Source organism: Pelodiscus sinensis, chromosome 11, assembly GCF_052426305.1.
Source record: "Pelodiscus sinensis isolate ZL-2025 chromosome 11, ASM5242630v1, whole genome shotgun sequence".
NCBI classification, from domain to species: Eukaryota; Metazoa; Chordata; order Testudines; family Trionychidae; genus Pelodiscus; species Pelodiscus sinensis.
The window spans coordinates 8,967,552-8,981,469 of NC_143062.1; the positions used below are offsets into that span (position 1 = coordinate 8,967,552).

Consider the following 13,918-nt stretch of genomic DNA (forward strand, 5'->3'; position numbering starts at 1 on the left):
AGCATAAACTGACTCTTCAAATCCCTAGTTTAAAGCTCCTTTAAGCATTTGTGCAAACTGCCCTCCCAGAAGTCTACGTCCCTTCCCACTAAGGTGGAGTTTATTCCATGAGAACAGTAGTCTCTCTGTTAATGACTCAGCATCCAGGCACAGATGTGAATGGTTAACAGATTAACCCGTGGGGGCTGGAGCAGCCCTCCGCCTGCTGTGGATAGAGGGTTGCTTCAGTCTCGTGAAGCCTGCCAAAGCTCCCCTAATAGCACTACTGCCTGAGCCATCTATTAATTATCATAATCTTGTCTCACCTTTACTCTCCTCCTCTACAGACAAGTAGACTCCAGATGAAGATCACCTGAGCCATTGTTTCTTTAAATGCCTTCCCTAGCTGGGTGTAGTGTTCTTTGATGCATTCCTGAGAGAATCTAGCAACATAATTAGTGAAGGACAATTGATGGATTCTTTCCTGATCTCATTAGGATCCTCTTCAGCTTCAGGCCCACATCTGATACTTTAGCTCCTAGCAGAAAGTACATGCTTTTGTTCTCTGAATCAGTTCTGGTGACAAGCAGGTCTGTTATTCTTAATAGGGAGTTCCCAGCACAGGTTCCTCTTGTGGAATAAAGCATTACAAGCTATAGACCTGATTAAGGGGTAAGCATCAGAATTTTCTAGATACAGTGCAAGAAATGAAAGAGGAAGTCCCATGGACAATGGAGACAATTTTAAAAGCATATGAGGATTTTTCAAAAGTGATGAGCGCCTCAAAGGAAATCTGTGACCATACATGTGTTAGGTTGGGTCACAGAGACCCCCTTGAGACTGCCAGCTGATGGGGCTGATCATACCACTGAGCCTGCTTACTTGAGGCACCCCATCACCCTGTCCTGCTGAGCCAGAAACTCTGGTCTCCCCCAGCAAAGGCACAGAATTGAGGTAACAGCCCCCTGCAGAGTAACACAGACACTGAGAACAGCTCAGCTCTGGCTTGAAGAACTTTACTGAAATAAGGACTAGGGTGAGAAATCATGATTTGTAAAAATTTCTTTTAGTGTATTAGGCTTAGTTGGCATGTTTTGTTTATTTTAGCTTTGTAACTTACTTTGATCTTCCTATCAGCACTTGCAACCACTTAAATCCCACTTTCTATACTTAATGTAATTGTTTTTGTTTATTATCAAACCCAGTGTAAATAACAGTTACTGAAGGAGGGCAGGGAACAGCTGTGCATCTCTCTTTTTCATTGATAAAGGGAGAAAATATTACGTGCTTTCTCTGTGTAAACTTTTATACAGTCTAAGACAGATTTATTTGGAGTTTTGGTCTCATCATGGCTGTGCTCCTGGGTGCTGTGAACTCTCCCAGAGCTGAGCTATTGTCAGTGTCTGTGCTACTCTGCTGGCAGGCTGTTACCCCCACTCTGTGCCTTTGCAGGGGAGACCAGAGCTTCTCGCTCAGCAGCACATGGTGGTGGGGCACCCCAGAGGGCAGATAGCTGGGCTCAGTGGTATTACCAATCCAACAGGTGACAGCCTCAAGGGATGTCTGTGACCCAACCTGTCACAGTAAGTAGACTGCACAGTGGAATAGGTATGCTTACGAGAAAGGAAAATTCCAGTGGTATTATACGGTCGTGTAGGCAAGGAACTCAAAAGTCTGCAGAGCAGGTGCATCACAGCATCTGCCGAGGCAATGGTATCATAGCACATGCCGAGTCCAGTACAACCTGGGTAAGCAGCATGATAGTGGTAAAAAAGTCATCAGGCAAATTATGCATCTGCATAGGATTGGATATTAGGAAAAACTAGGCTGGATATTAGGGTTCCCCAGGCAGGTGGTGGAATCTCCATTCCTAGAGGTTTTTAAGTCCCAGCTTGACAAAGCCCTGGCTGGGATGATTTAGTTGGGTTTGGTCCTGTGTTGGGCAGGGGGTTGGACATGATGACCTCCCGAGGTCTCTTCCAGCCCTACGAGTCTACGATAGACCTAGAGCCACTGAACTGGGCCTTGACAAGATGCCACTGTCCACTGCTCACAATTCATGACATCTTGCCAGAACTACCCAAAGCCACAATATCTGTGGTCTGTGATGTGAGATACATAAGCTCTAGTAAAGAGCCAAGTGTATTACTAGTTGGTTGATCTAGACAGCTGTGCATGCTGATGAGCATAAGCCCAGAACCAGAGATGGTCCACAGAAGACTTACTGGAAGGACTGCTAATGGAGAAAATAACTACAGATAATATCTTCATTGTAGTTGAAGGCAGTAGTGATGCAGAAGACGAATGATACCCTTACAGAAAACTACAAGGTGTCTAAAGCCATGAGGAGACCAGAACATAAAACTCAATCCAGAACAAAATGATACTCAAACTGCATGCTGTAAGTTTGATGCAGGTGCATACACTGACATTTGTTCACAGCAAAGGCATGGAAAGCAGATCCCAACAAGATCAAGAAAGTCAGAGACATGTCAGTTACAGTACATGTAAAAGGGGTACCCTCCTTACAGGAATGATACATTTTTGGTCTATTCCTGACTGCTGTAGTAGAACCCATATGTTAGCTCACAAGACAGGATGTGGAGTGGGACTGGCCAAGGTCATCCACTCCAAGTATTTGACATGCTGAAACTAATACCAGATGCACCTATCCTGAAGTACCACCAAACAGGTGAACCACTGACTCTCCAGAGTGATGCATCAAAGAAAAAATTGGGGGATAGTTCTTTTGCTAGTCACTTATGTCAGCAGAGTCCTGTCAAAGACACATATACACACAAATAGAAGAGCTTATTCACCTTAAGTCCTAACTGGAGTTCAAAAGGCGTGTGCCCCTGTTGTTGCTCCACATCAAGTGTGCATGTATCTCTGCACCTCTGATGGAAATTATTGGTAGCAGCACCTACAAGGCCTATTTTGTGCCCTACACATCTGCATGCCCCATCTCAAGGACACAGAGGACTATATGGGTAAGCCACCCTCAGTTTCTTCTCTACCACACAGTTCTACAGAGGATATTCCAGAGAGGGGAGGGAGGGAAGGTAGTGAAGCATCTTGAATAATTCCGGCTACTATATGAGTTAATCTCTCCTTCTTCAAATAGTGTCCTTGTGGATGCTCCATTTCAAGTGCCTTCTGAGAAGTACTTTCATAAGAAGGAAGGAACTTCAGAACAGAGTCCAGAAGTGAAGAGAAAAATGCATTGCCAATTGCACATCTGATAGAGAGGAAAAGCAGAGAATAATCATTGGAGAAAGTATGTACAGAGGTCCAGGTTGCAGCTCTGCAGATTTCAGGCCTGAAATGTCTTTGAGGAATGACACAGATATATACTGATCTGGAAGAATGAGCTAGTACTCAGGAACTGGCCTGGGCAAAATACCCTCTGCAGGTCGGATTCGGCCTGCCAAGCAACCAGATCCAGCCCGCGGACACAGCAGGGAGCCTCAGGCAGACTCCCTGCCTGCCCCACATACGTTGCTGAGAAAAGCGGCTGTTGCTGGGCTCTGTTTGAACAGCTGTGAGCCCGGCGGAGGGAGGAGAGGCTTCATGCACTGTCCCCACCGTCAGTACAATCCCACTGGCTGGCCAATGGGAGCTGCCTGTTGCCAACAGGCAGCTTGCAAAGCACCTTCCCCCTTTAGGGTTGTAGGTGTTCAAAAACCACATGGCCCCTGCAGCCAATAAGGGACGGGACAGGAAGGGAGTCTGTCTGCTTGAGAAGGCTGCTGGCTGGGAGTCAAGAGCCTGCCTCTGGCACCCCAACCCTTTGCCACCTACCCCAAAACCTCCCCCCTTTCCTGCACCCATACCTCCTTCCAGATCCTGCACCCTAATCCCCTGCCTTAGGTCACAGCCCTTTCCTCTCCTAGGTCACAACCCAAACCCTCTGCCCCCTCCTGTACTCCTACCCCACATAACCCAAACCCTCTGCCCCATATCCACTCCGAGATCCTGCACCCCAATCCGCTGCTCCACATCACAACCCAAACCCCTGCAGCCCCCCTATACCTCTGTCCTCCTCCCCAAGTCACAACCCCCTCCTGCACCCTAGTCCCCTTTCCCAGCTCACAGCCCCCTCACAACTCCCTCCTTCAGCTAAACTCCCTCCCAGACTCCACACCCTCTCCTTCACACCAATCCCTTACTGCAAGCTACCTTCTGAACCCAACCTCCATCCCAGACCCCATACCTACTCCATTAATATGGAAGAATGTGGCCCTTGACCACTTTTCATATTCTTGGAATGGCCCCATCAAAAATTATCGACCACCCCACTCAAGAAGGAGGTCAAATATAAGCCAAATCATAACATGCAATATTATACCCCAAGATCCATCTTGAGTATCTTTGAAAGGAGACCATGTATCCCTTGAATATGTCCATACCTGAATCAGTTTGATTCTGTTTAGATAGAAGACTAACCCACATCCTTCTGAAATTAAAGATATGGAAGACAGCTTCTTGTCTATCTGATATGTTTTTGAGAAAGTAACTGGGAAATAAATCGTCTGATAGATGGTCTGTATTAATATACAATCCAGAAGATGCCTATGCAGAAACTTGGGATCTGGTCACAATTTACCTTTTCCTTGAGAAACATTATAAAAGGAGAGTCTTCCATTAAACCCCTCTATTTCCCTTACCCTCTAGGCAGAAGTGCTGGCCATCAAAAAAGCTGTTTTCATAGATAAGTAAAGCAATAAACACGTGGCTAATGGCTCAAAAAGGTGCTTATAAGGTAATTTAGAACCAGTTTCAAGTCCCATACTGGAGTAAATCTGATGAAAAATATTCATCAGTCCTCTGAAAAATCTTGAAACTGCAGGATGACCAAAGATTTTAAAAAACCCAACCTTCTGCAGATGAGAAAAGGCTAATAATAGCTGTCAAGTGAACCCTGATGAAACTCACAGTGAGGCCCAAAGTTTTTAATTTCAGCAAGCAGTTAAGGATGGTGGGAAGAGATGAAAAGAGACTTGTTGACAGGTATACTAGTGGTATACTCTTCCATTTCTGAAGGTAAGTATTGCTCGTAGATGTTTTCTGCTGTTTAATGATATAGATTGTACCTATCTTGAACAGGAGGTCTCTGTCCTGAAGAACTATTCAGGAATCATTTGAGGAATAAGCATACTGGAATCAAGCATCTGACCAGCATGCCAAGACAACAGACACCAATTAGCTGGATGTCTCACTGATGGACAAGAAATTTGTTCAATGAGGTAAACATACCAAATTTGCCTTGAACAGGTTGATGATATCAAAATGACCCTGGCCTTGTCATGTTTAATTTTGTTAAATACTTTCCAAAATAATATTGTCAGTGGATTCACATAAAGAAAGATTCTTGTCCATGTGGTGAGGAAGATATCTTTCCAGTGACTGAGGTCTAGTTTCCTCTTAAGCAAAATTTCTTGCACTTTGCGTTGGTGGCAGTTGCAAAGAAGTCTACCTCTGGAAGCACTCAAGTTAAGAATATGTTGTTGAGGACTCATGAGTCCAACTCCCATTTGTAATTTTGGGAGAAATGGTTGATGAGGTCATCAGCCAGAGTATTTTGTACATGTAGAAGGTTAGAAGTTGAGAAGCTGAGATGACTACTTGGTAAGGTATGCATCAGTTGCAGAGTTTTATTGCTTCAGCGCTGAGGGGGAATATCCTCTCTCTGACAATTGACATAAAACACACAGGCCACACTAATTGATCTGGCTCTGATCAGACGACAAAATCAAAGGCAAGCATTTTTTACCTCTCTCAGTTCTAGAAGGTTGACATAAAGTACTACTCTTGGGATGACCCTGGTCTGTGTGAGGTTCCTATTGCCAACCCCAAAGGGAAGTGTCTGATGTTAACACAATGGTAGGGAAATCCTGAATAAACAGGACTTCTGCACAGACCTTGGAAGGACTACAGACACTTGCTTGTCCAAACTGTTTGTTTGGTATGTAGAATGTCCTGAGCCACCCCTTGAGGCATCAAAAAGTTTTGGATTACAAAAACACAGAGGCTGCGTCTAGACTGGCATGATTTTGCACAAATACTTTTAACGGAAAAGCTTTTCCATTAAAAGTATTTGTGCAAGAGAGCATTTAGATTGGTCCAGGAGTCATCGTAAGAACGATGCACTTTTGCGCAAAAGCGCATCAACATTGGTGGGACACTTTGGCGCAAAAGCAGAAGCCCGGAACCATTTTGAAGAGGGCAAAAGGGCACTGGCCCTTTCTTGGGGGCGGGGGCTGGAGCTCCTTTGAGACACTGTAGTCAGACAGCCCCCCCCATCTCAAACAATCTTGCTTGCCCTCTGAGATGTCTGTATACAGAGCAGAGAAGGAACAATAAGATCAGCATAGCCATTAAGCTTTGATCTGCTTTGACCAGGATATGCGAGTTTCGCTGACTCTGAGTAACGATTAAGGAAATAAGCTAAGCTCGAGGCTGCAAGAAGTGTCAGGCTGGCACCTATGTTGATTCGAACACACACAGTCCCTGGGAGAGGAATTTCCCACTGAGAAAAGAATGTCCAGTACTTCCAATTTAATCATCTCAATTCTCTCTTACAAGTGTAAATTAAGTTCACAACTCCCTTGTAAGAACTGGTCTCACAAAAGACAGACCAGCCCCATTTGGCATGACAGACAAGAAAGAGAAAATACGTGACCCAATGGGTATATAAGATAGGTCCAGCACACACTCACTTTGAGTGTCATTCTACCCTCTACCTGTTGGTCGGGTTAGGTGTTTGACCTCCCGAGGTTCTATGGGGACGCCCACCTCGTATTTTCGTCTTTCCTAGGAATTGAGGGACCAGCCCTGGCCTGACATGCTGGAGTCGAGAGGCACAGAAGGGGGTAAAAATTGTACCTGGATGTGGTCCTCTGTCTTAAGTGTACACATAGAAAGAGTAAGCTGTTACTTGGGAGCCCTGGTGTCTGTGTGTGTGTGTGAGGACAGAGGGCATCACGGGGGGTGGGCAAGGGAGCACACATTCACCCTGCCTTATGTGATGTGTTCCCCTGTGTTTCTCTGCACCCTTCTGCAGGTCGTCAATGCCATCAATGACGTCCTGCTCCCGAGAGTCATTTGCCTACGCGATGTGGAGGCTACGGTGGCCGGCTTCGCTGCCCTCGGGTTCCCCAACTGCGAGGGAGCCCTGGATGCAACCCACATCCCCGTCCATGCCCCACAGCATCGAGCGGCCCATTTTATTAACAGAAAGGGGTACTTCTCAATTGTATTCCAGGCCCTCATGGACCACCGTGGCTGCTTCCTGGACATTTATGCGGGCTGGTCCGGCAGGGCACATGACGCCCGCATCCTACGCAACTCCAGCCTGTTTGGCAGGCTGGAGGCGGGCGCTTACTTCCCCCAGCGGGAATTTATTGTCAGGGACGTCCCCATGCCCACATGTGTTGTGGGGGACGCGGCCTACCCCCTGCTGCCCTGGCTAATGAGGCCCTACACAGGGCAGCTGGACCACAACTGGGCCCGGTTCAATGACCGCCTCAACCGGGCCCACAACCAAGTTGAGTGTGCTTTCGGGCAGCTGAAAGCTCAGTTCCGTTGTTTGCTCACCCATCTGGAAATGGGTGAGCGGAATGTTCCGGAAGTAGTGGCCGTGTGCTGCGTGCTCCACAATGTTGTGGAGCGGAGGGGGGAGACCTTCCTCTCGGCATGGATGGCAGGCGAGGGCCAGGCCTATGTACAGCCCGGCACAGCTGCCATCCACCAGGCACACCACGATGGGGTGCGCATCTGGGAGGCCCTGATGGACATGTTCTCCCAGGCCCCATAGTAGGGTTGCCTCTGTCTCCCTTTACAACTCCCTTCCATCCCCTCCTCTTCCCTCCTCCCCTCGCCTTACCTCCCAATAAACAACAACACAGGTTTTTTTTAACACAGACTTGGAACTTTTTATTTACAATGAGGGGGAGATGTAGGATGGGAGGGGGAGGAGCTACTGCTGGGAGGGGTTGCCCCTGCGACTGCTTCTGCGGGGGCAGACCTGCACATGGGGGTGAGACCGCGTTGGGGCAGGCAGCATGGAGAGGTGGGCAGGAGGGGAAGGGGCAGGCGGGGCAGGAGCAAGAGGGGCCATTGCAGGAGGGGCAGGGGCAGGAGGGGCCATTGCGGGGGCAGGAAGGGCAGGAGCAGGAGGGGCCATTGAGGGAGCAGGAGACATTGCTAGGGGAGGGATGGCGGGTGCATGGGGCAAGACCATGCCATAATGAATGGCATGGCCAGTGTGCGCGGTGAGGGTGGATATAGCATCCGTCATGCGCACGCACTGGGCCTGGAAGGAGCCCCAGGCCTCCTGGCACCACTGCAGGTCCGCCTCCACCCGCCGCGTGATGGCTGCCTCCACAGCCTGCTTGTGGTGCTGAAGGAGCTGGTCCTGCTGCCACCTTGGTGGTTGGGCGGCTGGGGGTGCTGCTGCTGGCACTGCCTCAGGGCTGGAGGGTCCCCCACTTCTGCTTGGTCCCGCTGCAGGGAAGAGAAGAAAGGATGGGTCAGTCAGGCAGCCCGGTCACTGTCCCCACACCTCATGTCCTCCCCCCCGAGCCCAGGTGACACCACAGTAGTGTGGCTTGGGCCCACTCGGTTACCCCCCTCCTCCCCATGTTGTATGGTTGCATACAGGACCACCCCTGGAGTAGGGTTCTCCTCCATGTATTGTAACCACCAGTCTGTGTCCTGGCCCCTTGGGGGGTGGGAGGGCGCTTGTGTTGTGTTAACCTGTGGAACTCCCTGCCGGTGGAGGCTGTGAGGCTTTGGACTAATCAATGGTGTTTGACAGGGAGTGAGATGAATCCCCATACAGTGCCTGGAAGCACATATGGCAGACGTGGTCTGGGCTCTCAGATCCTCATCACATGGGATGTCTCCAGGATGGAACCAGGAGAGTGACTGAGGAGTGTACCATCCTTGCAGCAAAACTCAGGTGGCCCTAGGGCTGGCCCGAGCGCTCTCCCCCTCCCCCCCCGCTAGCCCTCACACACTGTAGCCCAGGGACATGTGTGGCTACAGTGGGGACTTCCCTTGGGAGGCCAGCCAAGGCACCGGGTGCAGGCGAAAGTCTTAGTGGGGGCCACACTCACAGGGCTGTGACGCTGCAGTTTTCCCAGGAGCAGCTGGCTGTGTCTCACAGCCAGGCATGGAACAGTGTGCTGTTCTGTGTGCTGCAGCCTTGTGGAGGTGTGGGCTCTGGCTCTGGCTGGTTCCAGCCGGCATCCACCCTTCCCCTCTGGTCCTGCCAGATGTGTGTGAGCAGCATGGTCCCAGGCGTGCCCTGGAGCTGCTTGCTGTGGCCACACGCCGCTCGGTCACTAGGATGCACGTGGTTGCACGTGCTGCATACTGCTAATGCTACACAGCGTGCAGCTCACGCGGCCTTGAGTGATGCGCTCTCCCCCTCCCCGTTCTGGGCACCTGGCTCCCCCCGCCCTTGTGAGTGCAAAGTGCAACACTCACCATAGATCCTTTCTCGGCCTCTGAGGATGCACGGGAGACATCGGGGCGCCAGAGGGGCCTCCGCCTGGAGGGTGATGGTGCTGGCCTCGTCCTCCGACCCACTGGTGGTGTCTTCCTCTTCCCCTGCCTCTCTGGTCCTGGTGACAGGGGGGCCAGGCAGGTGTCCACAGGGACGGATGGTCCCTGGGGTGGTGTCTGGCCCAGGATGTGGTGGAGCTGCTGGTAGCGGGGGCAGGTGTCGGCTCCTGCCCGCTGGCCCGGACATAGCCCAGGTGCAGCTCCTTCACCTTAGCCTGGACTTGCTCAAGGGTCCGCGCTGGATGTCCCTGGTGGGCGAGCACCTGGGCCATGCGGTTGAAAATGTCCGCATTGCGGCGACGGGAGTGGGTGTCATGCAGGGCCTCCTCTTCCTCCTAGAGGTCCAGTAGAGCCTCCAGCTCCCCCAGGGACCAGGATGGGTCCCTCCATTTTCGGCCCCTTGGGGCCTCCTGTGCTGGGGGTGCAGGTGGCTGTTCCCCCCCTGGAGTGCCATACTCCTCCGGTGCCTTTTGGGGACAGCAGGGAGCTGTGTGGCAGAGCGCACTGCAAAGGAGGCAGAAAGGCTTCTGCCTCGTGGCCTCTGCAGGCTGCATCTACCTTTAAGGGGTCTCGTGTTACCAGGAAGTCAGGAGCTGCCTGCAGGTACGGACCGTCCAAGTGGCCACTAGGGCTTTTTTCCATTTAGCCTGCTTTTGCGCAAAATGTCTTAGCTGCCTGTCTACACTGGCCTCTTGCGCAAGAACACTTAGAATCACAGAATCATAGAATACTAGGACTGGAAGGGACCTCGAGAGGTCATCGAGTCCAGTCCCCTGCCCCCATGGCAGGACCAAATACTATCTAGACCATCCCTGATAGTCATTTATCTAACCTACTCTTAAATATCTCCAGAGATGGGGATTCCACAACCTCCCAGGGCAATTTATTCCAGTGTTTAACCACCCTGACAGTTAGGAACTTTTTCCTAATGTCCAACCTAATCCTCCCTTGCTGCAGTTTAAGCCCATTGCTTCTTGTTCTATCTCCAGTGGCCAAGATGAACAAGTTTTCTCCCTCCTCCTTATGACACCCTTTTAGATACCTGAAAACGGCTATCATGTCCCCCTCAGTCTTCTCTTTTCTAAACTAAACAAACCCAGTTCTTTCAGCCTTTCTTCATAGGTCATGTTCTCTAGACCTTTAATCATTCTTGTTGCTCTTCTCTGGACCCTCTCCAATTTCTCCACATCCTTCTTGAAATGCGGTGCCCAGAACTGGACACAATACTCCAACTGAGGCCTAACCAGCGCAGAGTACAGCGGATGAATGACTTCTCGTGTCTTGCTCACAACACGCAAGAGGGCTTATTCCTGAGCGGGAGCATCAGAGTATTTGCACAAGAAGCACTGATTTCATTAGAACGTCAGTGTTATTGCGCAAATACTTGCGGCCAGTGTAGACAGGCGGCAAGTTTTTGCGCAAAAGCACTTGGTTTTGCGCAAAATCTTGCCAGTCTAGATGCAGCCAAACTGTCACATGGCCCAATAGTTGAAAGCGCCTCCTCACTGTGGCTTGAGGTTGAGCTGTGCAGTTAACATGAGATACTCCAGGGTGAGAAATCTATCAGTAGACAAGTAAGCCCTGACTGTCACTGCATTCAGATATGCCCCTTCGAAATCTATTCACTGTACTGGTGTCAAAACAGATTTCTCAAAATGTAGTTGGAGGCCTATTATGGAACAACAAGCTCATAGTTTGTACTGCTGACCATTTACCTCTTAATAATATCTGCCCCTAAGCAACCAATCCTCTTTTGCTGGCTGCTGCTCTTCCCAGTCTGCATACAGGGTCTGTCAAGGGGACTGAGTCCCTCTCCACTTCCTTGAACGATAGGGAGAATATTGGCTCCTGCATGGTGGTCTCCAGTAAGCCCTACAGAAGTAACTTGGAGCATCATTTTGATAATGCCGGTCCTGACAGAGTTGGTAAGGTCATTCCCATGCCTTAGGGGAAGCTAGAGCTGGGCAATGCTGTGGTGTAGGCAGCCATGGTGTTCCTCCTCTCCTGTTGCTGCTGGCGCTGGGGGTGGAAGCTCCCCCTCAGTTCCCTTTCCTCTTTTCTCACATAGCCAGTAAGAGTCACAGAGGTGGGGGAACCGGCTCCATAGCTGGCAAAATCATCAGGGAACAGGGGCTGCAGAGGAGCTGTCCAGATACACAGCCCTTACCTACTCCTGCCTGCACCCTGAACTACCCCCCTGCTTGCACATAGCCCTTAGTTACCTCCTCCCTGCTACCTGAGCTACACCCTGCCTACACACAGCTCCTAGCCACCACCCTCTTCCCCATGGCTACCTCCTGCTTGCACACATCCCCTAGATAACCCACCCTGCATCTTGAGCTACCTCCTGACTGCACACAGCCCCTAGCTACAACTCTTTATACACAGAGAGCTATCCCCTCCCTGCACCCTGAGCTGTTTTCTAACTTTCTGAGTGGATGCCCCCTCCTTTGAGTTACAATTTTTGTTTGTGTCTCCTTGGCCACAACCAGGACAGGCTGGGAGAAGGGGGTGGAGGTGGCACAGCCTCCCTGAACCTGTTATAAGGAGCTAACTTGAGCCTTCTGGTCTCTGCCCCCAAAACAGAAGTTATAAAACACCTATACTCAAGCCGCAGCCCAGAACCCCATGGCTCCCCCTTTGCCTACAAGGCTGTGGAGTTTTAAAACATGTTAAGGAGGCTATAGCATAGTTCTGACTGAATGCCATTAAACTCGCTTGAATTCAAGCACTTTTAACAGGTATGCTGTGTTCACTGTAGTGAAATATTTATGCCAGCATGTGGGGGAAGGGAAGGTATATATGGCACAGGTGCAGCCCTGCAGACACTCCTATTCAAAAATGTCTATCTTGTTCATATGAGGTCCATGCACCAATAGAATAGGATCCACATAAACAGTCAAAAACAAATAATTCCCCATCTTCTGTTTTCAAAGTGCAATGGACATTTAAAAATTAAAACTGAAAAATACTTGATGTCTCTTTACTTCAATAATGAATTAATCTGAAAGATTATTTCAATTTTTATATTAACATTTCATTGACTCAAGCAGAAATACAGTTTACATTCACTTCAGTATATAGGAAAGAATTTCTATTTGTTTCCAGAGTAGCTGTCTGTAGTTAAACAACCTGCAAGAGAAGCCTCAGTTCACCATTTGATAGGGAAAGAGATTGAGAATTCATACATACTGTGAAAAGGCCACACATTCGTTCTATCTTCTCTGGATTCCTGGGGCCTCCATTCTTGTTCAACCTCACCAGAAACCGCTCACTAAAAAGCAAAGGACACAAAGGAATCTTACTTGCAACAAACTTAAACACAAAAGAATGCATTTCATATATGTGTTAAACCCTGTCACTTTTTAATTTCTCAGAGCATAAGGAATTGTATTCAGTGAATTAGACAGATTTACATTGTGAAACTCTAAGGAATTATTGTAGAAAGCTTTGTTTCACAGGAAGCATCTTTCCATGAAAAGCTTCAGTGCTGACACATCTTAATGACAGATTACCACACTATAATAACAGACTCGTGTTAAGGCTGTTTTTCAAGCCCATGGAGTTTCGCAAAAGCACAGAACTTGAACAAATGCTGCAGATAAGGACCAAAAAGTATGTAGCAGAGCTCTGGTGACCCAAGACTAGACTAGTAGGAATGCTGCAGAATAGGATTGATATCCATTGACAGAGCTGTTTGTGGTCAGAATGTACTTCAGATAAATGCATTTGCAGAGCTGTGTGAAGGAAACTACCATAGCATCACCTGCATGATGTTAACAGTTCACAGTCAGCTGGAAGGGTATAACAAGTAGGGTCCCGCAAGGGTCTGTTTTGGAACAGGTTCTATTCAATATCTTCATCAACGATTTAGATAATGGCATAGAGATTATGCTTATTAAGCTGGCAGATGATACCAAGCTGGGAAGGTTGCAAGTGCTTTAGAGGATAGGGTCATAATTCAAAATGATCTGAACAAACTGGAGAAATGGTCTGAGGTAAATAGGATGAAGTTTAATAAGGACAAATGCAAAGTACTCCACTTAGGAAGGAACAATCTGTTTCACACATAGGGTGTGTCTAGACTACATGGCTCTGTCGACGGAGCCATGTAGAGTAGTTTACTCGACACAGTCAATGAAGCAGGGATTTTAATAATCCCTGCTTCATTAAAATAAAAATGGCCACCATGCTATGCCAACAATCAGCTGATCCGGCACAGCGCGGCAGTCTAGACGCAGATCGGTCAACAAGGGAAGATTGTCAGAGTCAAGCCAGTAGCTTTCTTAAAGTCTGCTGTTATTCACTTTCCAGATAAGAGTTACACTTCATAGCTCTAAAGTTCTGCACTAATTTTAAGAGATATTAA

General features: G+C 48.8%; 1 protein-coding gene across 8 annotated transcripts in view; it reads right to left on the minus strand.

Moving 5' to 3' along the window:
* Window positions 1-13,918, minus strand: part of DOCK3 (dedicator of cytokinesis 3) — a 541,072-nt gene that overhangs the window by 188,547 nt on the left and 338,607 nt on the right. For all 8 annotated transcript variants that reach the window (XM_089781050.1, XM_089781049.1, XM_089781053.1 and 5 more), the window contains exon 10: window positions 12,742-12,823. In XM_089781050.1, coding sequence (XP_089637176.1) covers window positions 12,742-12,823 — 82 coding nt within the window. The remainder of the gene's footprint in view (window positions 1-12,741; window positions 12,824-13,918) is intronic.